At 49.9% G+C, this 25,389-nt stretch overlaps 1 protein-coding gene and 1 non-coding gene across 8 annotated transcripts; one reads left to right on the forward strand and one right to left on the reverse strand.

The window, feature by feature from the left end:
• The first annotated feature begins 1,726 nt into the window (after nt 1-1,726).
• On the forward strand, nt 1,727-25,019 carry HDAC6 (histone deacetylase 6). 7 transcript variants are annotated; one of them, XM_047843387.1, is made up of 29 exons: nt 1,727-1,861; nt 2,949-3,071; nt 3,153-3,281; nt 3,420-3,508; nt 6,147-6,231; nt 6,329-6,369; nt 7,031-7,127; nt 7,273-7,370; nt 8,559-8,663; nt 8,787-8,855; nt 16,635-16,761; nt 16,867-16,932; nt 17,025-17,084; nt 17,164-17,253; nt 17,590-17,696; nt 17,780-17,847; nt 18,079-18,247; nt 18,345-18,473; nt 18,644-18,812; nt 19,106-19,239; nt 19,818-19,886; nt 20,004-20,196; nt 21,598-21,747; nt 22,989-23,163; nt 23,272-23,717; nt 23,801-23,908; nt 24,043-24,189; nt 24,287-24,415; nt 24,622-25,019. In XM_047843387.1, the coding sequence occupies exons 2-29, from the start codon at nt 2,979-2,981 to the stop codon at nt 24,688-24,690; spliced, it is 3,411 nt and encodes a 1,136-aa protein (XP_047699343.1). In that variant the 5' UTR covers nt 1,727-1,861; nt 2,949-2,978; the 3' UTR covers nt 24,691-25,019. The 7 variants fall into 7 exon arrangements, with proteins under 7 accessions (XP_047699343.1, XP_047699346.1, XP_047699347.1 ...); XM_047843390.1 differs by lacking the exon at nt 1,727-1,861 and adding an exon at nt 1,881-1,903; XM_047843391.1 differs by lacking the exon at nt 1,727-1,861 and adding an exon at nt 2,129-2,215 and having other exon boundaries at nt 23,629-23,717.
• LOC125157978 (U6 spliceosomal RNA) lies at nt 8,231-8,337 on the reverse strand. The gene has a single exon (XR_007149116.1). It is a non-coding gene; the product is annotated as a U6 spliceosomal RNA (small nuclear RNA).
• Nucleotides 25,020-25,389: the final 370 nt, after the last annotated feature.

Genomic DNA, 25,389 nt, shown 5'->3' on the forward strand with positions numbered 1-25,389 from the left:
ATTGCTCGCTCTCTCTCTCTCTCTCTCTCTCTCTCTCTCAAAAATAGATAAACATAAAAAAAAATGAAAAAGAGAAACCCCTGCTTGGTTCAGTAGAGGAACAAAACTATAGAAACTACAGGAATCCCTGTCTTCACTATGTCCAGGAACACTATGTCCAGGCTGACCCAGTAGAACACCAGAAGTGACCTGATCCTGTCCATGAATCCCAGTCCTCACACAAAAGGAGTACCTCTCCTCAGGATGCATGGAAACTCTGCACTCCTCCTGTAAAAGAATCCCAGCCAGATAAAGGAAATCAAAGACTGACACTCTACAGCAGGACCAGAAAACTACAGCCTTCAGGCCAAAGCCAGACTTCAGCCAATCTCTACATTTTTAAATGGAAAGAAAGAATATGCCAAAGAGGCCATTATAAGGCCTGCAAAGCCTAGAATATTTACTATCTATCTGGCCCTTTACAGAGAAAGTTTACTGACCTCTGCTCTTCAGGAACCTGTCTTCTGACTATACAGAAAAATGGGCCATGGGTCTTACAGGGTTCCCTACTCTATTAGTCTGCAGGCATCAAAACCCCAGAATGTTCCCAGTGTATCAAATGTTTTCTTTGGTGTATGTGGGGGTTTAAAGGTCTTAGGACTTGATCCTCTTCCACTGGGACAAAAAAAAAAAAAAAAAAAACAACCCATGTTCTGGTAGGAAAAGAGTGGAAGGAAGGAGAAGGGTGGAACTGGGGTTTTCAAAATGGTCATAGGGCCAGGCTACTGGGCGATGGGGCTGTCAATCTGTTTGTTAGTCAGCGATGCTGAACCCCAGACGGCTTATCTCTTCAGCCCCAGCCTACAGCCCGGTAGGAAATGGTGAAGAATGAGAGAGGGAGATTAGGAGGGCAAACGGGCCTCCTGCGGGGCTGATATTTACACATCTAGACAAGGCATGTGAGGGAGCTGGAGGGGCACACGGGTGAAACTCCCCCTACTTCCCAGGCACACATTTTATATTAGAATTTGGGGGCAGAGGTTGCCCAGTGGAGGGAGCTGGAGAAAGAACTGCTGTGCAAGAACAACTCCCCTCCTTGAGTCCATTCCAGCCCCGGGCACTATTATCATAATTTGCCAGATGAGGAAACTGAAGCACAGAGATGTTCAGCAACTTGCCCAAGGTCACATGGCTAAGTCGTGTAACCTCAGTTTCCTTATCTGCGAAGCAACATTAATAATAGGAACTACCTCGGGACGCCTGGGTGGCTCAGTGAAGCGTCCAACTTCAGCTCAGGCCATGATCTCACAGTCCGTGAGTTCGAGCCCCGCGTTGGGCTCTGTGCTGACAGCTCAGAGCCTGGAGCCTGCTTCGGATTCTGTGTCTCCCTCTCTCTCTGCCCCTCCCCTGCTCATGCTCTGTCTCTGTCTCAAAAAAATAAAATTTAAAAATAATAGGAACTACTTCACAAAATTGTGACTTACGATAATGCCTGTCACATATTACATGCTATCATCACAATTATTTGCCCCCCACTAAGAATCCTTCCATCCTACCCCCCCCCCATTTTCGTGGCAGAATATCCATAGCTAACATTTATTGAGTGTTTCCTGTGGACCGCCTTAGTTAATATTAACTCAGAAAACCCTCACAATATTTAACATCATCACCACACCCATTTTGGCCGCCACCAGCCCTCGTCCAGTTTCCACCGCGCTCGGGACCCAGCCGCCAGTCCGCCTGCGCTACGTCATCACAGCGCGCCACGCGGGAAGCCGCCGGGAGAAGACGGGACGCCCCTTCCTAATTCTCTCGCTTGTTTGCTTGCTTGCTCTCGAGTCATCGTACGGCACAGTAGGCTCGGGTCCGGAGGACTCCTAAGGTGACTGGACAAGGACGGAGGCACAGCACCTACGGCAACCAGGTCGACGGCGGCAGTGGCTGGGGGAGGGGCGAGCCTGAGCACCGCCTCGAACCGCTGGCGCAGGCTTACGCAGGCGCCGCACGGCTAGCGTCGGCGCTTTGACGCGCTGACGGCATTTGTGAGCTCGCGGGAGGTGTGGCCTGCAGGAGAGGCGCAGCCCTGCTTTCCGGGACGCAGTGTGGGCGGGATTGGGCGGGTAGTAGGGAAACCGGCCCAATGGAAAAGCGGGCCTCAAGCACTCGCTGCCCGGCGGGTCGCCAGACATTTCGCAGCGTGAGCCATGGGCGGAGTTTGAGAAAAGGGCCGCGCCCAGTGAGTGGAGCTGAAGCGATTGGTCGGCGTCGACAGCAGGGGGCGGAAAGGGGGAGGGGACTGACGGTAGGCGGCCCGAAACTGGCTGTAGGGGTTTGATGGAGCTTTAGGGGTAGGATTTGGGCAGGGGGCGGGATCTTGGAAAGGGACAGTCCCCTGAGGAGTGGGGCTTGTGGAAACGTTAGGGGCGGGATCTGGCCAAGTGGAAGGTGTGGGTCCGGCCCGATAAGGGGTGGAGTTAAGTGGATCGTTAAGGGTGGAGTCCGGGCCGGAGCTGGGTCTGAGTCTGGCTGAGTGAAAGGGTGGGTGATTATCCTCGGAGATTAGCTGGAAGGGGCAGATTTGTGAAGGGGTGGGGTCTGGGCGAGGCTTGGAGGAATGAGAGTCTGGGAATGGGGCTTGGGGGAGCGGAAGGGGTGGTGATTAGCTGAAAAGGGCCGGCCCTAAGACGCACTGAGCCTAGGGGTTTATTGCTCAGCGAAGGGGCAATACTTTTCGAGGGGAAAGAATAGTGTTAAAGGGGTGGAGCCTGGTAGGATGGGCGGGACCAGGTGGAATTGACAACCCAGTGGAAGGAGAGGGCCTTGAAAGGGGCGGAGCTTAGAAGGCAGTGGGGAATAGGATAGCAGAAGGGATGGAGACTGTATAGGGGGCGGGGCCTGGGAAGGGGCTGGGGTGTGGGGTCCTCCGGGCACTCCAGCTGGTTCATGGTCACCTCCATCCCACCGCCCAGAACCGCGTCAGGGGTGAAGTCTCCCCCACCATGACCTCCACGGGCCAGGATTCCACCTCAACCAGGCAGCGAAGGAGTAGGCATAACCCCCATTCGCCCCCCCACGACTCCAGCGTCACCTCGGTGAGGCCCCAGACCTGCCCGATCCGGGGGGAGGAGCAGTGGGCCGTGCACTGGAATCTGACCCTTCTCTCTGTTTGGCAGAAGCGAGGTGTTAAGAAGGGTGCCATACTCTCCTCCAGCCCTAGTCTAGCAGAGGTAAAGAAGAAAGGCAGAATGAAGAAGCTCAGCCAAGCAGCAGAGCAAGACCTAATCATGGACCTGCGAAGGCTGGTGAGAGTGGCCTGGCCTCAATGGATTTCACCTCTTGTGACAATCAAAACCCTGTGATTCACCCTCCTGGACAGTATAGTGTGTTCCTTCTGACTCAGGCCCTGAATGGATTGGTGTCTCCCATTTTTTTCCCTGCAGGATCTGAACCTTGAGGCCAAGACACTGTCTGGCACTGGTTTGGTGTTCGATGAGCAGCTAAATGAATTCCACTGCCTCTGGGATGACAGGTGAGGCTGGCTCCTCCAGGCTGTCCCCTGGAGGGACACAAACACACAAATAGACACACTTAGAGCCCATTAGCAAGAATGAATCCATTCTTATGCTAGCCTAGAGACTGGAAGCCCATGATTTAGAGAGGTGAGGCGTAGGCTTGAAAAGATTCCATTTAGCCAACACTTACCGAGTATTCACTGTGTTCTGGGAGTTGGTAACACCGACATCAGACAAGACATACAGGGTCCCTTCTAATGGAGCTTATAGCTGAGTAGGAGAGCCAATCATTAAACAGCCAACAGTGGTGTGAGGTGTTTAATGAAGGATGACCTAAGACCAGGGTATTCAAGAGTGTTTAATAGAGGTCCCTAGACTAGCATCCAGGGTTCACAGAAGGCTTTGTTGAAGAAAGGACACTCATGCTGAACTGGAAGAATTATACCTCCAATTTGCACACACATGTCAATCCATCAGCAAATTCTTTTGGCTCTGTGTTGGAAATGTATTCAGTATCTGACCTCTCCTCACTGCCTCCACTGCCACCATCACCATCACTCCCCTAGACTTCCGGAGGCCTCCTCACTGGCCCCCTGCTTCCATCCTCAGCCCTCAGCCCTGCTGTCTGTTCTTCACAACGAAGCCAAAAAAAATATATGTTATCATTCTTTTTTTTTAATTTTTAAAAGTGTTTTTATTTATTTTTAGCGTGAGGGTGGGAGGCAGAAAGAAAGAGGGGGGCAGAGGACCCAAAGCAGGCTCCATGCTGACAACAGAGAGCCCGATGCAGGGCTCAAACTCATGAACCATGAGATCATGACCTGAGCCAACTGAGCCACCTAGGTGCCCCCTCTTTCTTTTTTTTTTAATTACATTTTTAAATTGAAGTACGTTTGACATACGATGTTATGTTAGTTTCAGTGATGTTCTCCTTCTTAAAATCCTTCAGGATTTTGCCGTTGCCCTCAAGGTAAAGTCCACATTCTTCATTCTGGCCTCTAAGGTTCCACATGATCTGGCTCCACACCACTTCTGTGACCTCATTAGCCAATCCTCCCCCTCACTCGCTTCTCTTCATTTCACCCACACTGGTCCCCTTGCTGGGCTTCCAACATGCCAGGCCTTCTCAGCTTGGGTCTTTACCCTGGCTGGTCCCTTTTCCAGAGATTCGTTTCCACCTTCTCCTCTCCCTGTTAACATTCACCTCTCAAAGAGACTTCCTCACGGAGGGCTTTGCCTGGCCACCCACCTGATCTTTGGGATATTCCCAGCTTGTGTCATCGTTCATTCACTGTCATACTTAATGTATTTAGCAGGTTAGTATTGGTCTCCTCTGTCCCAACAGAAGACTCATGATGGCAAAAGACTTCACTATTGAATACATACCTACCATCTTCTGAAGAGCTAGGGACACCACAGTAGACAAAACAAACAGAACCCCTGCCTTCATGGGGATTGCATTTTGAAGGGAGAAGACAGTAAACAAAAGGCAAATGTCGAGTGTGTTAGAAAGAGGTGCTGCATAGAAACACTGATGCAAGAAGGAGAGTGGCAGAAAATGTGGTTGAGGGGAATCCATTTTTTTTTAAGTTTACTTATTTTTGAGAGAGAGAGAGTGAGCAGGGAGGGCAGAGAGAGAGGGAGACACAGAAACTGAATCAGGCTCCAGGCTCCGACACGGGGCTTGAACCCACAAACCATGAGATCGTGACACTAGCCAAAGTTGGACGCTCAACCGACTGAGCCACCAGGTGCCCAAGGGGAATCGGTTTTAAATAAGATGGTCAGGGAGGGCCTCGCTGATCTTTGAGCAGGGGTCTGAAGGAGGTGAGGGAGTGAACCATGGAGACATCTGGGAGAAGAGTGGTTTGGTTTTTTATTCATTTTTTGAGAGAGAGAGAGAGAGAGAGCAAGGGAGGACAGAGAGGGAGGGAGAGAGAGAGAATCCCAAGCAGGCTCTGAACTGTCAGCACAGAGCCCGATGTGGGTCTTGAACTCATGAACTGCAAGATCTTGCCCTGAGCCGAAATCAAGAGTTGGGTGCTTAACCAACTGAGCCACCCAGCCACTCTCCTGGGAGGAGAGTGTTTTTAAAAACACAGGGAAAGAAGATAGCTGAAAAGTACTTTGGTTTGGGTGAGGAACAGGGAGGAGACCAGTGCAGGAGAAGCAGAGTGGGGGGAGAGCCTAGCATCTGAGAGGCTATGGGGCAAGTGTTTCACAGCCTTCTGGGGCATGGAGAGGACTTCGGCTTTGACTCTGAATGAGAGGGGAATCATGAGAAAGTTTTAAGTACAGGAGAGACGTGACCTGATTTGGGTTTTAATCAATGTCTGGCTGCTGTGTGGAGGAAGGGCTTCTGGGGGAGCGAGCGCAGAAGCAGAGGGGCCAGTGAGGAGCTGAGTGTAGCAGCACAGGTGGGAGGTTCTGGTGGCAGCAGTGGGGGCAACAAGGAGAAGGGCAGGTTCTGGATATATTACAAGAGCAGAGCCAACAAATGCCAGGGATGACTCTGAAGATTCTGGCACAAGCAGCTGTGGAAGGATAGATGAGGAAGATGTACAGGAGCAGATGTGGTGCTCACCAGTGTCCCTGTGTGTGTGTGTGTGTGTGTGTGTGTGTGTGTGTGTATGACTGTGTCTCTTGTCAACCCAGCTTCCCTGAAGGCCCTGAACGGCTCCATGCCATCAAGGAACAGCTGATCCAGGAGGGCCTCCTGGACCGCTGTGTGTCCTTTCAGGTGAGTCCCCCCAGCTGACACACTGGGTGGTGGGCGGAAGCTGGTAGAGCCTGGGTGTGGCCAGTGCCTTAGCGCTTTATTTCTTATGTCTCCCTAGGCTCGATTTGCTGAAAAGGACGAACTGATGTTGGTTCACAGGTGAAGGCTTCGGAACTTTGTAGGGATGGGGAGGAGGCTGCCAGGGCATGCTGGATTCTTTGGGAAGGAATGTCATGGGCCCTGTGGCCTTGGGCAAGTGGCTGAGCCTCTCCTAATCTCACAGTCATTGCCGATCACATAGGAACTAGTAAATGGAAGCTCTTCCAGAGGGCCTGCTAGGTCATCAGCCCATGATAGGCTGTTGTTGTTATTATAGTCTAGTGTGTAAACATATGCTGGATGTGTGGACAGGGTGATCAGGGGTTTCCCCCATGGAGCTGTAGGAACCCAGAGTAAGGGCTCTCGTGTGATGTGATTCAAGGAAAGCTAGCTTGGCAGAGGGGATATATCTGAGCTGAGAAAAAGAGTGAGTCAGATGAAGAGGGAAGCTGAGGGAAGGGAGGTATAGACAGCTGGAACAGTATGGCCAGTGGCCTAGGAGTAGGATTTATTGTGGCTAGAGCAGAGGGCAAGGGCTATTACTAGAAATTAAGCAGGCTAGGGAAGAAGGAGGGGATGTGTCCTATATCCCAGCTATTCCCTTTCATTGACATTTGAGGGGGCCTGACTTGACCAGGGCTCATATGGGGAAGGGACAGGGCCCTGACTCAGGCCCAGGAGGGAGGCAGGCGCTTGAATCTCATTCTGCCTCTGTCGCCAGCCTAGAATACATTGATCTGATGGAGACGACCCAGTACATGAATGAGAGAGAGCTCCGCATCCTAGCAGACACCTATGACTCAGTTTATCTACATCCGGTATGGATGAGAGCTGTGAGGACGGAGCATGGTGGCAATCCTGGGGTTTCCCATCCCCATGCCCATCCCATCCGGGGGAGGAGCAGCTGAGTGGACAGGACTGCCCTCCCCCTTACTTTCTCTATGGCTCCTATTATCTCTTCAGAACTCCTATACCTGTGCCTGCCTGGCCTCAGGCTCTGTCCTCAGGCTGGTGGATGCTGTCCTGGGGAAGGAGATACGGAATGGCATGGCCATCATCAGGTAGGACCCACCAGCATTTGGCTTTGTATATTTGAAATAAATTCTTTCCCTCAAATGTAAAATGTATTGGTATGGGTAGTATATTCACATGGTTCAAGAGTCAAAAGGTACAAAAGTGGGTACAAAAAGTCCTCAACCCCCATCCTCCCACACAACCTGCTTCCTCTCCTGGAGGTAGTCATTGTAACCAGTGACTCATGTGTCCTCCCAGAAACATTCTGTGCCTGTTCATGGAGTAAATGCCATATTCCATCAATGCTAAGATCTAGATTTTATCATCTTGAAATCCCGGTTCATCTTAACAATGGTATCTCAGAATTCAGTTAGCAGCATCTTGTTTTATCATTGGCATGTGAAATCATTGCACATCTTAGCATCGTTGGCATCCTAGAATTGATGAAATGCAGAAGATACAGCCTTTCCCCTCCCTCCCCTTTTTTAGCCACAAATGGAGTTGCACTCAACATGCCCCCTTCCATAAACACGCTTCCTTCCATACTGTGCATTTTTCACTTCTACACTTTGGAAAGCTTTCCTCTAACAGTAGATAGCTTAGACCTGCATAGAATGCCACTGCAAATGCACAGGAAGTTAACCAGCCCCCTAGCGATAGGCACTTTGGTTCTCCCCAATCATTTGCTGTTTCCAAAACACGTCATGGCAAATATGTTATTTCACCTTTTTTGTTATATGAACTGTGGGCTACATCCCCAAGAGCAGAATGGGTGTGAGGGTGTCTGTATTGACAATTTTTACTTTATTTATTTATTTATTTATTTATTTATTTATTTATTTATATTTTGAAGCTTTGATTCCAGTGTAGTTAACATAGAGCATTATATTAGTTTCAGGTGTACAATATAGTGAAGAAACACTTCACAAATTTGTGTGTCATCCTTGTGCAAGGACCGTGCTAATTTTCTCTGTACTGGTCCACTTTTAGTATATGTGCTGCTGAAGTGAGCACTATGCACTGATAATTTTAATGAATGTTGTCAAATATCCTTTAGGGAGAGAGCAGTAGAGTGGGGGTGAGAGTCTGGGGGCCCCAATTACTCAGTTCCTGGCAGATTTGCAGGCATCGACACTGGGGGAGTTGGTGGTCCAGAATTGGGGAGGGGGGAAGAGTCCATCTCTGCAGAGGAGGACCCCCTACCCCCAATCTGTGGCCTTCCCTGTCCTCCCCAGGCCTCCTGGACACCACGCCCAGCACAGTCTTATGGATGGGTATTGCATGTTCAACCACGTGGCCGTGGCTGCCCGCTACGCTCAACAGAAGCATGACATTCAGAGGTCAGCAGCAAGTAGCAGGGAGAGTATGATGGGGGTGGCATGGGGTAGAGTATTCTGGTCTGGGCACCTCCCCAGATACATCTTGATTCTTTTACATAGTATCCTCCTCTGTCCTCCTCACAGGGTCCTTATCGTGGATTGGGATGTTCACCACGGTCAAGGAACCCAGTTCACCTTTGACCAGGACCCCAGGTATGCCACAAGTGACACCCTAGATGCTAGACTCCCAGCCACCCCCCACCTTTACGGGCCCAGCCAGAAGGGGCCCAGGAAGGGAAGGCATTCATACTCATTGGGCCCAACTTGGAACTAGGTTCTGTGCTGCTCTCTGCGTGTCTGCTTTCTCTCTTAAGGTCAGTCTGAGGCAGGATCTGTTGGGTCCCCCATTTTACAGCTGGGGGAACTGAGGCTTACAGGTTACAAGGTCACACAGAGAAGGAGTGGAAGAGATGAGATTTGAGTCAACAGATGTTGGGAGATCTTGTTCACCAGTTTACCTTGGAGCTGGAGTAAACTTCAAATTAGTACTTTATCTTTCTGATTATGACTACTGCAACGTGCTTTTATAAAAAACTTAAATAGGGGTACCTGGGTGGCTAGTTGGTTAAGTGTCTGACTTCAGCTCAGGTCATGATCTTACGGGTCATGAATTCCAGCCCCATGTCGGGCTCTGTGCTGACAGCTCAGAGCCTGGAGCCCGCTTTGGATTCTGTGTCTCCCTCTCTCTCTCCCCTTCTCTGCTCATGCTGTCTCTATCTCTCTCAAAAATAAATAAAACATTTTTGAAAAATTATTTAAAAAACTAAATAATACAAGGGTGCCTGGGTGGCTCAGTCAGTTGAGCATCCAACTCTTGGTTTCGGCTCAGGTAATGATCTCTTAGTTCCTGAATTAGAGTCCTGTGTTGGGCTCCATGCTAGCAGCACGGAGCCTGCTTGGGATTCTCTCTCTCCCTCTCACTCTGTGCCTTCCCCACTCATGCTCTTTCTTTCTCAAAATAAATAAATAAACTTTTAAAAAGTTAATAATCTAGAAATGTCTAAAGCAGTGAGTCTCCTATAATTCCTATAACCTCCAAAATAACTGTTGATAGTTTAGGTTATATTCTTAAAACAGAATTTTTCCTTTAGATGTATGACTATTCATTATTATCATTAACACACTGCCTAATGGGACAATCCTCTGTGTGTTCTGTGGCAGCTTGCTTTTTGCATTTAGCCACGTCATGCACACCTCTCCAGGTTAGTGCCTCTTAAAAACACCTCTGTCTTTATAAGGGCTGTTGAGTATTCCATTTTATGGCTGTACCTCTGGTCATTTATCCCTGGGACATTTATGGTGCTTTCCATTTTTTGCTACTAACAGTTCTACAGCAAAATATGTAACTATATATATATATATATATATATATATATATATATATATACACACACACACACACACATGTATATGTGTGTATGCACATATGCATACACATATATATGTAATTTTTATAATATGTAATTTAAAAATACATAATTTTATACTTCTCTGAGTGTAAAATTTCCAATAATGGATTGCTGGGTCAGAGGGTCGGTGTGCTTTAAAAGTCTAGGGTCTACAGCCAGACTTCCCTCCAGAAAGGTGGTACCAGCTCACCCTTCCTGCAGAAAGTGATTGAGCAGGTCCTTGTCAGTAGGGACACTGCTAAATAGTTGTTTTATCCTCCCTTCTTTCATACCGACTACCTAAAATCCCCCTTTCCCCCATAGATTCTGAGCTCCTGTGGCCCATTACTTAATCTAGGCTGGCTGTTCTCTAGACATTGCTTTATTATTTTCCAGCATTCGATGTTGCTGACAGATGTCTGATTTTTATTCCTTTTTGAGTAATCTGTTTCCCTCTCCAAAGATTATAGGTTCTTCTCTCTATTCCCAGTGTTCTGAAGTTTCACCCTGGCCCCTTCATTCTGCTTAGCAGTAGGTAGACAGTTTATATCTGAAGACTCATGCTGTTCTGAAATCCTTAGACGTTTTCTTCTATTAGTTCTTTGATGCTTTCTTCTACTGTATTCTGTCTGGTCTGTTTTGTGTGTGTGTTCTCTTGTGTGTTTTTTTTCCTTTTGCTCTGTGTCCCGGGAGAGTTCCTCAATTTTACCTTCAAGCCCTTCTGTTGAATTCGGTATTTAGACATTCTTTTAATCTCCAAAAGCACTTTCTTCCTCTCTCTTTCTATGCCCTCTCATTCCTTAGCATGCTTTTTAATTTTGTTTTATTTTATTTCATTTTTATTTATTTTTGAGAGAAAGATCACGAGAGTATGGAGCCTGAAGAGAGGCTTGAGCTCACCCAGAGCAGGGCTCAAGCTCCCTTATACGGACCTGAACTCAAGAACCATGGGATCATGACCTGAGCCAAAGTTGGATGCTTAACCAACTGAGCCACCCAGGCACCCCTCTTAGCATGTTTTTATATAATAGTAATTAGAAGTGCTTTGGGGCACCTGAGTGGCTCAGTCGGTTAAGTGTCTGACTTTTTATTTCAGCTCTGGTCTTAATCTCAGGGTTGTGAGTTCAAGCCCCACACTGGGCTGCATGCTGGATGTGAAGCCTATTTTAAATAAAAAATAAAACCTAAAGATTTTTTTAAAAAAAGAAAGGGGGTGCCTGGGTGGCTCAGTCAGTTAAGCATCCAGCTTCAGCTCACGTCATGATCTCACCATTCGTGAGTTCAGACCCCATGTAAGTCTCTGTCCTGACAGCTCAGAGCCTACAGCCTGCTTCAGATTCTGTGTCTCCCTCTCTATCTCTGCCCCTCCCCCACTTGTGCATGCTCTTTCTTTCTCTCAAAAATAAATAAACTTTAAAAAATAAAGAAGAAATAAGAAAGAGGAGCACCTGGGTGGCTCATTGGTTAAACATCTGACTTTGGCTCAGGTCATGATCTCCCTGCTTGTGAGTTCAAGCCCCTCATTGGGCTCTGTGCTGACAGCTCAGAGCCTAGAGCCTGCTTCAGATTCTATGTCTCCCTCTCTCTCTCCCCTTACCCTGCTTGCACTCTGTCTCTGTCTCTCTCTCTCTCAAAAATAAGTAAACATTAAAAAAAAAAAAAGAAAGAAAAGAGGGGTGCCTGGGTGGCTCAGTTGGTTAAGCATCTGACTCTTGATTTCAGCTTGGGTTGTGTCTCATGGCCATGGGATCAAACCCCACATTGGGCTCCATGCTGAGCGTGGAGCCTGCTTGGGATTCTCTCTCTTTCTTTCCCTTGTCCCCTCTCTTTCTCTCTCTCTTCCAAAAATAAAACTTTTAAAAATTTTTATAAGGAAAGAGAAAGATATGCTTTAAGATTTCCTCAGTTTTCCTCGAATATCTAGCAATTCTTAATGGGCATTTATACCAAAGAATAAAGCACTGTTGAAGGTGGCAGTCGTGGGGCTGCTCTACTGTGGTGCATGGGAGTCTGTTTCCTGAAAGGTATTTCCTAGGATCGGGGCAGGAAGTGTCCACTGACAAGTCTCAACTTTAGGGAGTGTGGGCAGGAAGCCATGTATTAGATGGGGTCCTTCCAAATGCCAGAAAAATGGGGGTCTGTTCTTTTTCTTTTCATCTTTTTAAAATATGTATTTATTTGAGAGAGAGAGAGACAGAGAGACAGAGTACAAGTGGGGAGGGGCAAAGAGAGCTGGAGACACAGAATCCAAAGCAGGCTCCAGATTCCAAGCTGACAGCAGAGAGCTGGATGTAGGGCTGGAACTCACGAACTGTGAGATCATGACCTGAGCTGAAGTCAGATGCTTAACTGACTGAGCCACCCAGGTGCCCCTATAATTCCTTTTTTTTTCAAGTTTATTTTTGAGAGAGAGAAAAGGAGGTCTGGTCTTGAGATGGCATCTCTTTGTTTTACCCTCCGCCTTGCCAAACACTTGTCAATTGTACTTATTTTTTCAAATCCAGGTTTTGGCTTTTTTGGCCATCTCCACTGTTTTATTTTTTTTATTTCATTTTTTTTTCTGTTTAATCTTTATTAATTTCTTCATCCTGTGTTCTTTTGTCCATTTCTGTCTTCTTGAATCGAATGCTTCAAGATTTGTCAACTTGGGGTGCCTGGGTGTCTCAGTTGGTTGGGCTTCCAATTCTTTTTTTTAATATTAAAAAAAATATTTTTTTTTCAACATTTATTTTTGGGACAGAGAGAGACAGAGCATGAACGGGGGAGGGGCAGAGAGAGAGGGAGACACAGAATCGGAAACAGGCTCCAGGCTCTGAGCCATCAGCCCAGAGCCCGACGCGGGGCTCGAACTCACGGACCGTGAGACCGTGACCTGGCTGAAGTCGGACGCTTAACCGACTGCGCCACCCAGGCGCCCCAAAAAAAATATTTTTAACATTTATTCATTTTTGAGAGGTAGAGCACAAGTTGGGGAGGGGCAGAGAGAGAGGGAGACACAGAATCCAAAGCAGGCTCCAGGTTCTGAGCTGTCAGTACAGAGCCCGATGCAGGGCTTGAACTCACGGACTGTGAGATCATGACCTGAGCCGAAGTTGGATGCTTAACTGACTGAGCCACCCAGGCACCCTGGGCTTCTGATTTTTGATTTTGGCTTAGGTCATAATCTCAAGGTTTGAGCCCTACCTCGAGCTCCACGCTGGCAGAGTGGAGCCTGCTTGGGATTGTCTCTCTCCTTCTCTCTCTGCCCATCCCCTGCTCTCTCAAAAAATAAATAAACTTAAGAAAAAACATTTATCAATTCAATTGGCCATCAGTACCTGCCCTCACTGCCATCCTCCTGTAATATTTTGAAGTCAATCCCAGATACCATATCATTTTTTCTCTAAATATTCTAGAGTGTACCTTTAAAACATAGAGCATATATTTTGAATTTTTAAAAAAGCATAGCCATAGTATCATTTCTAAGCAAATTAACAAGAATTCTCTAATGTCATTAATCATTCTTTTTGTTTTAGTAAATGCATTGGAGGCTATAACTGTGTTCTTTTGTGGATATATCATTGATGATATCCACAGATATGAAAAATTGTGAATATATTCAATGCATTCTTTCTCATGAATAAGAATGTATAAATGAAAAAAACCACTTATTCATCCCCTTCAATCTCCTAGTTCCCCATCCCTCAGGCTCTTAACTCCATCAGCAGAGTCCTGGATGGAGACAAATTGATCAGGCCTTAAAATACTATTACAGAGATGACAAAAACAGGTAAACTAAAGTTAAGTAGTTAAAAGAAATAAAGAGGGGCACCTAAGTGGCTCAGTGGGTTAAACATCCAACTCGTGAACTTGGCTCAGGTCATGATCTCATGGTTCATGAGTTCAAGCCCCGTGTAGGGCTCTGCACTGACAGTGCAAAGCCTGCCTAGAATTCTCTCTCCCTCCCTCTCTGCCCCTACCCCACTCATTCTCTCTCTCTCAAAATAAAAAACTATGCTTAAAAAAAGAAGTAAACCTAGTGAATTGGTCATTCAGTGAATTAGCTATTCAGAATTGATTTTGTGTGCATTGACCTGGATCTGTACTTGATTTCTCCAGAAGGGAAACCTCAGGTTATCTGGGGTGCCCTCGCTGGCCTGCTCAGCACGAGAGAGGGCCCCCCAGGGCCCCTGGAGCCTCAAAGACTATTTTCCAGAGATTTGTTGAAGTCTCTAATTGTCTAACATCCTTTCTTCCATTATCTGTCTTTCTGGGATACCTGTTTAAAATTCCCTTTACTATCTTCTGACTGGGATTGTGGGAGAGCAAGGAGGTAAACCTGTGCTATCAGTCCATCATTCTTTCATTGGAAATTAGTGGAACTTATTTTAAAACCTCCTCCTGCTATTTGCTTTATAAACTTAGTTTTCCTGGGTGTTCATTCTTCTTTTGGCTCTGGTAGCTCTCATGGGGTTGGCTTTCTTCCAATATTTTCTTTATTCCTTTTTTCCCCTGATAACCATCTTTTTGTCCTACTGTGTATTTCTCTTCCTCTACTGGTTAACATACTAAAAGAAAAAAGGTTTAGGGGCCCCTGGGTGGTTCACTTGGTTAAGTGCCATCTCTTGATCTCAGCTCAAGTCATGATCTCACAATTGGTGAGATCCAGCCCCACATAGTCAGGCTCTGTGCTGACAGCTTGGAGCCTGCTTGGGATTCTCTCTGCCCCTTTCCCACTCATGCTCGCTTTCTATCTCTCAAAATAAATAAACTTTAAAAAAAAGTTTAGAGGGTACTTGGGTGGCTCAGTCAGTTAAGCATCTGACTCTTGATTTCGGCTCAGGTTATGATCTCCCCTGCTCATGTTTTCTCTCTCTCTTTCTCTCTCTCTCTCTCTCTCTCCCTCTCTCTCTCTCTCTCTAAATAAATAAGCTTTAAAGTGTTTTTTTTGGTTTTTTTTAGAGAGAGGGAGGGAGTAGGAGGGGCAAAGGGAGAGAGAATCTGAAACAGGCTCCACGCTGTCAGCACAGAGCCCAGTTCAGGGCTCGAATTCACAAACCATGAGATCATGACCTGAGCCAAAACCAAGAGCCTGACACTTAACTGACTGAGCCACACAGATGCCCCAAAATAAACTTAAAAAAATTTTTTAGACCGATATTTATCAGAGCTAAAAGTAAAACAGTCATCTCCCACCTACTCAAGACTAGAACATTGACATGGGTTTCATTCCCTAATTCCTAGATATTTTAATTCAGTTTCAAAAATGTCTCTATATCGGTTGCATGAAATTTCACCACCACATTTATTAAAATGTGACTAAGTTGGTCTAGATTTATTGCTTACCACTATTTCTTGTATTTCCCTAAAAAAAATTGCTGCTTTAAATTCTTTCTGGAACAAGACAGGGAGCGGATGAACAGATAGATGGATGGATAGATAGATAGATAGAGGAGAGATTATTCATTTTGATCACCCCAGTCAGAATGAAGCCCTCCCACACAAAGCCTCCTGCTAGGCATTCTATCAGAACATGTACCTTCATGTCTTCAGTGTCCGTTCCGTGTATCAGTCCTCACTCCTCTGGGTGCTCAGTTTCTCACCTATAAAATACAAGAAGTAGGGGCGTCTGGGTGGCTTAATCAGCTGAGTGACCAACTTCAGCTCAGGTCATGATCCCACAGTTCGTGAGTTCAAGGCCCACATTGGGCTGTCTGCTGTCAGTGCAGAGCCCGCTTCTGACAGATCCTATCATCCTCTCTCTCTGACTCTCCCTCCCACTCCCCCCTGCCCCTCCACCCCACTTGCTCTTTCATGTGCATGCGCTCTCTCTCTCTCTCTCAAAAATAAATAACAACATTAAAAAATAAAATAAAATACAAGAAGTAGTAGAGGTGCCCTGTAAAGTATTGGAGAGAAGGAACAGATCCCCTCACTGGCCTCAGGAAGCCTCCGCCAGCACCCCCCTTGAGCTCAGCTACACACACAGAACCAAGTCCCATGCCTCCTAGCCCCTAGCCCTTGAGTCCCCACACTTCCTTCAGGGGAAACGCTAAGTTTCCCAGTTGGGCCTGATGCTTTTCCACCTTAGTTGGATCCTGCCAGCTAAGAGCTATATGTCCCCTGTGGGCCTCCAACATCACAGGATTTGCCCTGCTGCCACCACCTTGGTCACAGGGGTAGGGGCAGGCTGGTATGATTTTTGAGTCCCCCACAGCAGGAGCCCTTGGGGGCTGGGAGAGATCCCAGAGCCCTCAGGGTCTCAGAACTAGAACTGAGTGGGCACTGAGGAGGGCAGCAGTGTTTGCCAAGGGAGGCATTCGGTAGATCAAAATGAATGAGTGAGTGGAGTAATGAATAAATGGGAGAATTAGTGAATCAGAGGATCGGTAAGTTGGTGACTAAATGGAAGGATGAATGAATGCATAGATTAAGTAGTTAATGAGGAAATTAATGAGAGAATGAACAAGTGGCTGAGTGAACGGTGGAGCTGTGGGTTGGGGGTGTCTGGGGGGAGATTGACTCTCAACTGCCCCCCACCTCTTTTTTTTTCCTCTCCCTCCAGCGTCCTCTATTTCTCCATCCACCGTTATGAGCAGGGTCGGTTCTGGCCCCACCTTAAGGCCTCTAACTGGTCCACCATAGGTTTTGGTCATGGCCAGGGATATACCATCAATGTGCCTTGGAACCAGGTCAGTGTCTGCCTGCCCTTTGCCCCCCAAATTGGACCCACCCCTGCCTCTCAGCCAGTTCGGGGCAGGGGGCAGAATGTCCCCATCATGCCGCTCTGTCTGCAGGTGGGGATGCGAGATGCCGACTATATTGCTGCTTTCCTGCACCTCCTTCTGCCGGTCGCCCTTGAGGTCCTGGGAGTCTGGGGGGTGTTGGGACAAGAATGATGTTGAGGGATGGGCCGTGAGGGCACCTGGCCTCATGTGGTCCCTTTCCCCCTCAGTTCCAGCCCCAGCTGGTCCTGGTGGCCGCTGGATTTGATGCCCTTCAAGGGGACCCCAAGGTAAGGCAGGCTCCCTAGGATGATTCATGGGTGGAAGGGGGCTGCATGGAGCCAGTCTGACCCTCCACATCCCCCCCAGGGCGAGATGGCCACCACTCCAGCAGGGTTCGCTCAGCTAACCCACTTGCTCATGGGTCTGGCAGAAGGCAAACTGATCCTGTCTCTGGAGGTGAGTGACATTACTTCATCTCTCAGCCCACGGATCCAGGAGGATGTGAGAGCCAAGCTTTCAGGTCAGGCAGGAGTTTCTGTCCCAGCATTTCTACTTAATAGCTGGACAACCTCACCTAGGTCCCTGAACCTCCTTGTGCCTCTGATTTCCTTATGTAAAATGGGCATGATAATTGTGACCACCTCATAGCACTGTTTGGTGTACAAAATGTAAGTCACCCTTCAGATTCCTCATTGCTGGATACGTAGTCAGCACCCTAGTATTACTATTACTGTTCTTCCCTGGTAACACCTGATTCTTTCCTAATACCCCCCCAACACCCTTCTTTCCCAGGGTGGCTACAACCTTCGCTCCTTGGCTGAGGGTGTCAGTGCCTCACTCCACACCCTTCTGGGAGACCCTTGCCCCATACTGGAGTCCCCTGGCGCCCCCTGCCCAAGGTGAGCCCAGGCGGAGGAGAAGCAGGACCCTCACTGTCTACCCATTAGCTGTTTGGTCACTTTTCTCCTCCCCTGCCCTCTAGTGCCCTGGCGTCACTGTGCTGCGCTCTGGAAGCCCTGGAGCCCTTCTGGGAGGTCCTTGTAAGATCAGGTAGGAGGCAGGGAGGGGGCTGGGTGGGGGGTCAAGCATGGCATGAGCCCTTGGGAGAGATTCTCTTCCAGACCCTTTCCTGGGGCCCCTTGGTGGGGGAGGGTCAGCCCTCCTTTCTCACTGACCCCCGTTTCAGGCCTCTCACCCCTTATACATTTGGGTAAACTAAGTTCCAGAGTATCACAGGGATCCAGGGTGGGGGAGTGGGGTGAATGTGGCCTCCTGTTGCAGTTGAGACCCCGGAGGAGGACATCCTGGAGGAGGATAGCGCAGAGGAGAAGGATGAAGAGGGACTGTGGCGGCCCCCAGCGCTCCCAATCCTGACGTGGCCCATGCTACAGGCTCGCACAGGGCTGGTCTATGACCAGCGGATGATGGGTCACCACAACTTGTGGGACAAGTATGCAGTCGGAGGGCCACCAGCTAAGTGCTTGGGGAGATCCCTCCCCCTCCTCAAGCACTAAGCCCTGCGTCTGGTTCCTGTCCCCCGACCCCAGCCACCACCCAGAGATGCCTCAGCGAGTCTTACGAATCATGCAGCGTTTGGAGGAGCTGGGCCTTGCGGGGCGCTGCCTCGCGCTGCCCGCACGTCCCGCCACGGAAGCCGAACTGCTCACCTGCCACAGGTCAGACCCCCATGCCTGGGGTGGGGGTGGGTCCTCAGTGCACACAGGCTCCTGGGGGCCGGAGCACGGGCTCTCCCTCTCTGGTAGGTAGAGCCGCTGTGGGACACGGGAGGGGCCGTGGAGGGGACGGAACCAGCTGGCTGTCCCCTGTGCCCTGTCTGTGCCTCCAGTGCTGAGTACGTGGGTCGTCTGCGGGCCACAGAGAAGATGAAAACCCGGGAGCTGCACCGCGAGGGTTCCAACTTTGATTCCATCTACATCTGCCCCAGCACCTTTGCCTGTGCGCAGCTGGCCACTGGCGCCGTCTGCCGCCTGGTGGAGGCTGTGCTGGCAGGAGAGGTACCTTCTCCCTGGGGTGGGGTGCCAGCTCTGGAGATATGGGGGGGGTGGAGAGAGGTGGCTCTGAGAGGTGAGGCTGGGCCTGAGGGCACAGAGGAGGGGCCTGCAGTGGGGAGGAGGACCCCTGCTCACCAGAGACCTTGCTTACTGGCAATTGCGGTGGGGGGAGATGGGGGCTGCAGGCTGGGGGCCCCTAGCAGCCAGGGGTAATGGCAGGACGGAAGAAGAGAATAAAGGGGAGAGAAAGCCGTGAGGGCAGGTGGTCTAATCTTTGCTTCCTGCTCCTCCCCTAGGTTTTGAATGGTACCGCTGTGGTGCGTCCCCCAGGACACCATGCTGAGCGGGATGCTGCTTGTGGTTTCTGCTTTTTTAATTCTGTGGCTGTGGCTGCTCGCCATGCCCAGGCCATCAGTGGGCAGGCGCTGCGGTGAGGGCTCCCTGGGACCCCTCCACCACCAGCCCAGTGCTTACTAAGCAGGCCCTATGGTGCAGCCCCCCAGGACTTACCCAGACATCCCCAAGAGTACAATTGCCCGGCACTTTTCCCTAAAAGGAGCAAGGATCTAGCCTTGCACAGCTTACCCAAATAGGACCCCCAGATTGTGGCACCCAGGTAGTTCCAAAACAAGGTCCAGGGTCCCCCTGCTCCATCATTTCTGGCCCCTGACGGCTATCCTGACAGAATTTGGGGTCCAGGTCCCCAGTGCTTACTTCAGGAAACCCAGGATCCCAGCTCCCCACACTTACCCATACTGGGTGGGGTGGGGGAGGGCTCTGGCCCTAAGCACTTGCTTGGGCCCATAGTGAAGACATCAGGACCCAGGCTCTGGCTTTCATCCTTACTCTGATAGGACCCGCAAGCCTGCCACCCATTGCTTTCCCCAGGTACCCAGAGTTCAGCCACCAGCAATAAATGCCCCTGCAGACAGACCCCACGGGTGTAGCCCCTGCCCTTTCCCAGGGGGCCAGTGTCCCACGTTAACTGAGGAGCCGTTCCCTCCCCAGGATCCTGATAGTGGACTGGGATGTCCATCATGGTAATGGAACTCAGCACATATTTGAGGAGGACCCCAGGTGAGGGGCTAGGGGAGGGGTTTGGGGTGTGGTCTGGAAGGTGGGTGAGCCATGCCTCAGGCATGCAGGGGAGTGGGGAGGCACTAACCAGCCACGGTCTCCCTTCCCACCCGGCAGCGTACTGTACATTTCCCTGCACCGGTATGACCATGGCACCTTCTTTCCCATGGGGGAGGAGGGTGCCAGCAGCCAGATAGGCCGGGCCGCAGGCACTGGCTTCACTGTCAACGTGGCCTGGAATGGACCCCGTGTGGGTGACGCTGACTACCTGGCCGCGTGGCATCGCCTGGTGCTTCCTATTGCCTACGAGGTACAGTACAGGATGTGTGCGACGATGACAGTGTGGGTGACAGCGGATCTGTGCATGTCTGACTTCTGGGTGACTGATCCTGTGGGACAGCCTGCGGGTGGCCATCGTGATGGCCTTGGCATGTTTCTGCCACACGTGATTGCCTTCTCTGTGCATAACTGTAAGGGACTTCTGGGTACATGGGGGTCGTCTTCGTGTGCCTAGCTGTATACGTATACGTGTCCTAGGCATACAGCATCACTAGTGCCTGTCTGTGTGTGATGGCGGCCCCATGAGACAGCCATCGTTGTGGAACTGAATGTGCAAGGCGGGAAGGAGCTTAAGTATGTGCATGAGGCTGCACCAATGGCTCTTTGTCACCACCGTTTCTTTCTTTGATGGCTGTGATACCATATGTCACTGCACGTTGCTCTCCGTGTGACAGCTGGTGTGTGGCTTTCTGCATGTGGGAGGATGCATGTGACAGTCATCTCTCTGCCTGTTTGCCACAGCTGTTCGTGTGTCTCTGACTGGCAGTGGCCTGTATATATTTGCCTGACTCTGCCTGAGTGGCTGTAGGTGACCAACTTGTCTGTGTGCAGTGTGTGTGTGTGGGGGGGGGGGGGCAGATGAAGTACCAGCTCCATGACCTCTGCAGACGTGCATGTTCAGATGTGTACGTGTGTCTGGCTGTGCACAGCAGCTGTGACTCCCTTCTGTGCGTGTGTGACTGTGTGTGTGTGCAAGCAGCCACCTCCTGTGGGCACAATCACGTGTGTGCCTGTTGTGACTTTGGTAATGGCAGGTGTGTGGTTGTATCTGTGCAGGGATGGCTGTAGCTCACTGTCCCTTCTGTGAGATACTGTTTGTGTGTGTGCGATTACTACGATGTTAGTTCAGTCTGTATGCTACTGTGTGATTGTATGTGGGTAGGTGACCATTTTCTGTGTGTGACACTTGCGTTGTCACCTTCTGTGATGGAAGTATGCGTGCATCTCTCTTTGCCACCGCGTGTATAAAACCCCGTGTTGTATACATATGTCCCATTTTACCATCTCTTGACATCAGAGTCTCCAAGTTTCATGTTTCAGTCTTATGACTCTGCCTCACGTCCCCAAGTGTCCATTTCTGGAAATGTCTCCATGTCTGTGTTGTGTCTCTAAGTCTGTGTTTGGTGTGTCCACAGTAGCTCTGTTGATCTGTCTCCATGTTTCTGTGTCTCCGTGACCCTGAGTCTGTCTGTCTTGTGTCTCCACGTCCTCCCCTTCCTGTTTTCAGGGCTCCGGGCTTGTGTCTCCCAGTCTCCAGGTCCCGTGTCTCCATTTTTCTGACTTGCGTGTCTGTGTGTCTGGGTCGCCCTCACCTACCGTCTACCCAGGTCTCCACCTTCACACTCATGCATTTCTTCTCTCCCTGCTCCAGTTTAACCCAGAGCTGGTGCTGGTCTCAGCGGGCTTTGACGCCGCATGGGGGGACCCACTGGGGGGCTGCCAGGTGTCACCTGAGGGCTATGCCCACCTCACCCACCTGCTGATGGGCCTTGCCAATGGCCGCATTATCCTAATCCTAGAGGTAACTCTTGGTCCCTCTTCCTGTGGTGGGAGGGTGGTTTGGACAACTTGAAGTCCTGCCCTTTCTGCTGGCTGGCTGTGACACTCGGGACAATTTCCTAAAATCTGCTTTGAGTATCCCCACCTGGAATTGTTGGCACATACTAGGCATTAATAATACCAGTATCTGGACAAACTTGAGTGCTCAGTATGTGCAAAACACTCTTCTTGGAATATTGTGTGTATTGTTAATTCACTTATTTGACCAAGCAGCCTGCTGAAGTAGTCTGCTCGTCATTTTCCTCTCTCAAGATCAGGGAAACTGAGGCACAGAGAAGCATAGTGACCAGCCAGAGGTCATACATTCAATAATGGCAGAGCCAGGGCTTGAACCCAAGCAGCCTGGCTCTAGCATTGAAGCTTTTTATCACTACCTGAACTGCCTCTAGCAAGCTCCCAAGACAAAGTAAATTCACTGACCTTTTGTAAGTTACTCAGTGCCCCTGCCCCCCATGCCTCAGTTTCTTCATCTGTAAGATAGGGCCGGCTACTTGTGGAAAAGTGCCTGGCATATGGTGAGCAATGTATAAGTAGTTTCTCATCATTGTGAGTCATCACACACTAGCTTAACCCTCTTGGCAGCCTTACGTGCTGCTGTTTTCACTACTTTTCGGATAAGGACAATCACTCACTACTTTGCAGATAAGGGCAATCACTCACAGAGATTAACTGGCTGCTATAAAGTCCCACAGTGTGCCCAGGAATGCTTGTGGCAGGGCAAGGGAATGGTTAAGAACGTGAACTCTTCCATCGGATAGCCCAGCCCCCAACCCCAGCACTGCCTCTAACCAGCTGTTAGGGCCTCCGATGCATCATCTAGCCACCCTAAGCCTCAGTTTTTTTATCTGTAGAAAGAGCAGAGACTGGGGTTCCTATAGAATGTGAGAGAAGGGGGTTCCGGTACAGATTGAGCACATGTGGTTGTAAGGATTAAGTGAGTTGATACACATAAAGTGCTTAGAATAGGGTCTGGCACACAGCAAGCACTTAATAAATCTCCGCTGTTATTAATGTTGCCTCAGTATTATTGTGGTAATTATCATGTTGTACTTTACATCACCCTCAACAACCACCTCACACAATGGGTGCTGCCTCTCTGACAGTCGTGCAGGGCCCCAAAGGGAGATTGGGAGACAGAACATCTTGCCTCCCAGATTCCATGAGGGCCCCCCATCATACCTTTTCCTCCCCTTTCTCTTAAAGGGTGGCTATAACCTGACATCCATCTCGGAATCCATGGCTGCCTGTACCCGCTCCCTCCTTGGGGACCCACCACCACTGCTGACCTTGTCGCGGCCTCCACTATCAGGGGCCCTGGCCTCAATCACCGAGACCATCCAAGTCCATCGCAGATACTGGCGCAGCTTACGGGTCATGAGTGAGTAGGCGTGGGGAACTGGGGCAACGGGGGCTCAGGGGAGGTCAGGGATCAGAGGTAGGATAGGGATAGCACCCACACTCAAGGATCTCCCTCCCATGGTTCCAGAGGTGGAAGACAAGGAGGAACCCTCCCTTTCTAAGTCAGTCACCAACCCTGGGTCAGCTAAGAGGATGACCACACCAGAAGGGAACATTCTGGATGCAGGCACAGAGAAGGCTGTCTCAGCATCATCTGTGGAAGAGTCCACTCTAGGCCAACCTAAGTCAGAGACTGCTATGGTGGAGCTCAGTCAGGACCAGTCCTTGGAGGCTCCCACACAGAAAGCCATACTGGACCAGACCACCTCACAGGCAGCCACAGTGGAGGCCACAGCAGGCCAGACCACCTCAGAGGAGGCTGTTGGGGGAGCTGAGATGATCCAAACCCCTCCAGCTTTATGTACTGACAACCAGACTCCCACAGCCTCACCTGAGCAAGGTGCCACATCCCAAATATCCCCCAGTGAGCTGATTGAGAATCTCAGGACCTTGGAACTAAACTGCAAGGCTCAGGTAAGACCCACCACACCCAGGTAGGGGGAAGAAGGGGCAAGAATCTGGCCTCTCAGATGCATCTCTTTCCTCTGTACATCCAGGAGGCACCAGAATCTCAGATCCCAGAAGAGGATAAGCTACTGGGAGAGGCAGCTGGAGGTCAGGACATGCTGATTCAGAGCTTTGGGGTCCATGCTAACACTGACCAGGTGAGCTCAGGGACCAGGGAGGAGACTGTGACTTCCTTCTCTTGCCCATTTGCACCTCCAGATAGGAGCATGTGGTGCAGGAACATGTAGTAGGGAGATGGAGTCCCTAGCTTACTCAGTTGCACCCATTCCAGGCCATCTTTTATGCCGTGACACCACTGCCCTGGTGTCCCCATTTGGTGGCAGTATGTCCCACACCTGAATCAGGCCTGGACGTGACCCAACCTTGTCAGGACTGTGGAACACTCCAGGAGAACTGGGTGTGTCTGTCTTGCTATCAGGTAGGCAGCAGAGGAGGAAGGGGATGGAGTGGAGGTTGGCCCAGGAGCAAACTGAAGGTGAGTGCTGATCCCTGCCCGATACTCTCCCCAACCCCAGGTCTACTGTGGTCGTTATGTCAGTGCCCATATGCTGCAACACCACGAAGGGTCAGGACACCCGCTGGTCCTCAGCTACGCCGATCTGTCTACCTGGTGTTACAGCTGTGAGGCCTATGTCCACCACCAGGTGGGTCCTGGGCAGACCCTCTAACGCATGCGCACACATACACCCTCACACACATACCCTCTGCGATTGGGTAAGGGGAGAATGGAGACCCTTCTGCGTGTGAGATAGCCCAGAAGGGTGGTTGAAGGCTGGTGCAGGGGCAGCTCCTGGCTGAGGTAGAGGAGGGGTCCTCACTCTCTCTTACCTACCCTCTCTTGCCTCCTCAGGCTCTCCTAGAAGTGAAGAACATCGCCCACCAGAACAAGTTTGGGGAGGACATGCCCCACTCACACTGAATCCCAGGATGTGCTCCTCTTCTCTACCTTCTGAGGCCCTGGATGAAGGGCAGCCTCACTCCATCCCATCCTGAAGACTCTTTTCAACTCCCCAAGGGTGCTGATTTAAGCGTAAATACTTGTAAGATGATTGTGATGATCAATTGTAAATCTCCGTCTGCCCACTGCCTGCTTGAGGGACTCTATCTACTCTGCCCTGGAAGGAAAGGAGGGTAGCTCAGTGGTCCCAAGAGGGGCTGATAACACTAAGCTGATGCTTTGTTGAGAGGGGGATCAATTGGCAGATACAGCAGAGTTGCATATGTAATAAAGTACAAGCTGTTACAAAACCTGGAGAGAGCCTTTTAACCTTGAGTGGGTACAGAACCCCACACCCCTGGCCAACGGGTCTGATGAGTAACGAAGCAATGAGGGCATGGGTCTCTGGTCAACCCCCTGCCCATCCAGTATCCAAAGAACTAACTGGAAATAGGGCAGGTGGCTTAGCTAGTTGTACTATAGATTAAATGGTGGAATCCCTAGGAAAATATGTGCCTGCCTCAGAAATAGCCTCACAGCCAGTCACAGCTACACCCTGGGCTGAGTGAGCAAGAAAACTATCAGGAAATGTCCTCACCAGGCCTCTCTCCCCATCTCTCTTTTTGTCCTGATTTGGGGGTGGGGAGTCTAGGTTTAACATACTTAGACTTGGTGGTCATG

The sequence above is a fragment of the Prionailurus viverrinus genome, chromosome X, assembly GCF_022837055.1.
Source record: "Prionailurus viverrinus isolate Anna chromosome X, UM_Priviv_1.0, whole genome shotgun sequence".
NCBI classification, from domain to species: Eukaryota; Metazoa; Chordata; class Mammalia; order Carnivora; family Felidae; genus Prionailurus; species Prionailurus viverrinus.

Excerpts from the sequence above, each read along its gene's own strand:
- HDAC6 (XM_047843387.1), top strand. The coding sequence starts at position 2,979 with ATGACCTCCACGGGCCAGGATTCCACCTCAACCAGGCAGCGAAGGAGT. Across the intron at positions 20,197-21,597 it reads TGCTTCCTATTGCCTACGAG|TTTAACCCAGAGCTGGTGCT; the intron begins GTACAGTACAGG and ends TCCCTGCTCCAG. Across the intron at positions 21,748-22,988 it reads GCATTATCCTAATCCTAGAG|GGTGGCTATAACCTGACATC; the intron begins GTAACTCTTGGT and ends TTTCTCTTAAAG.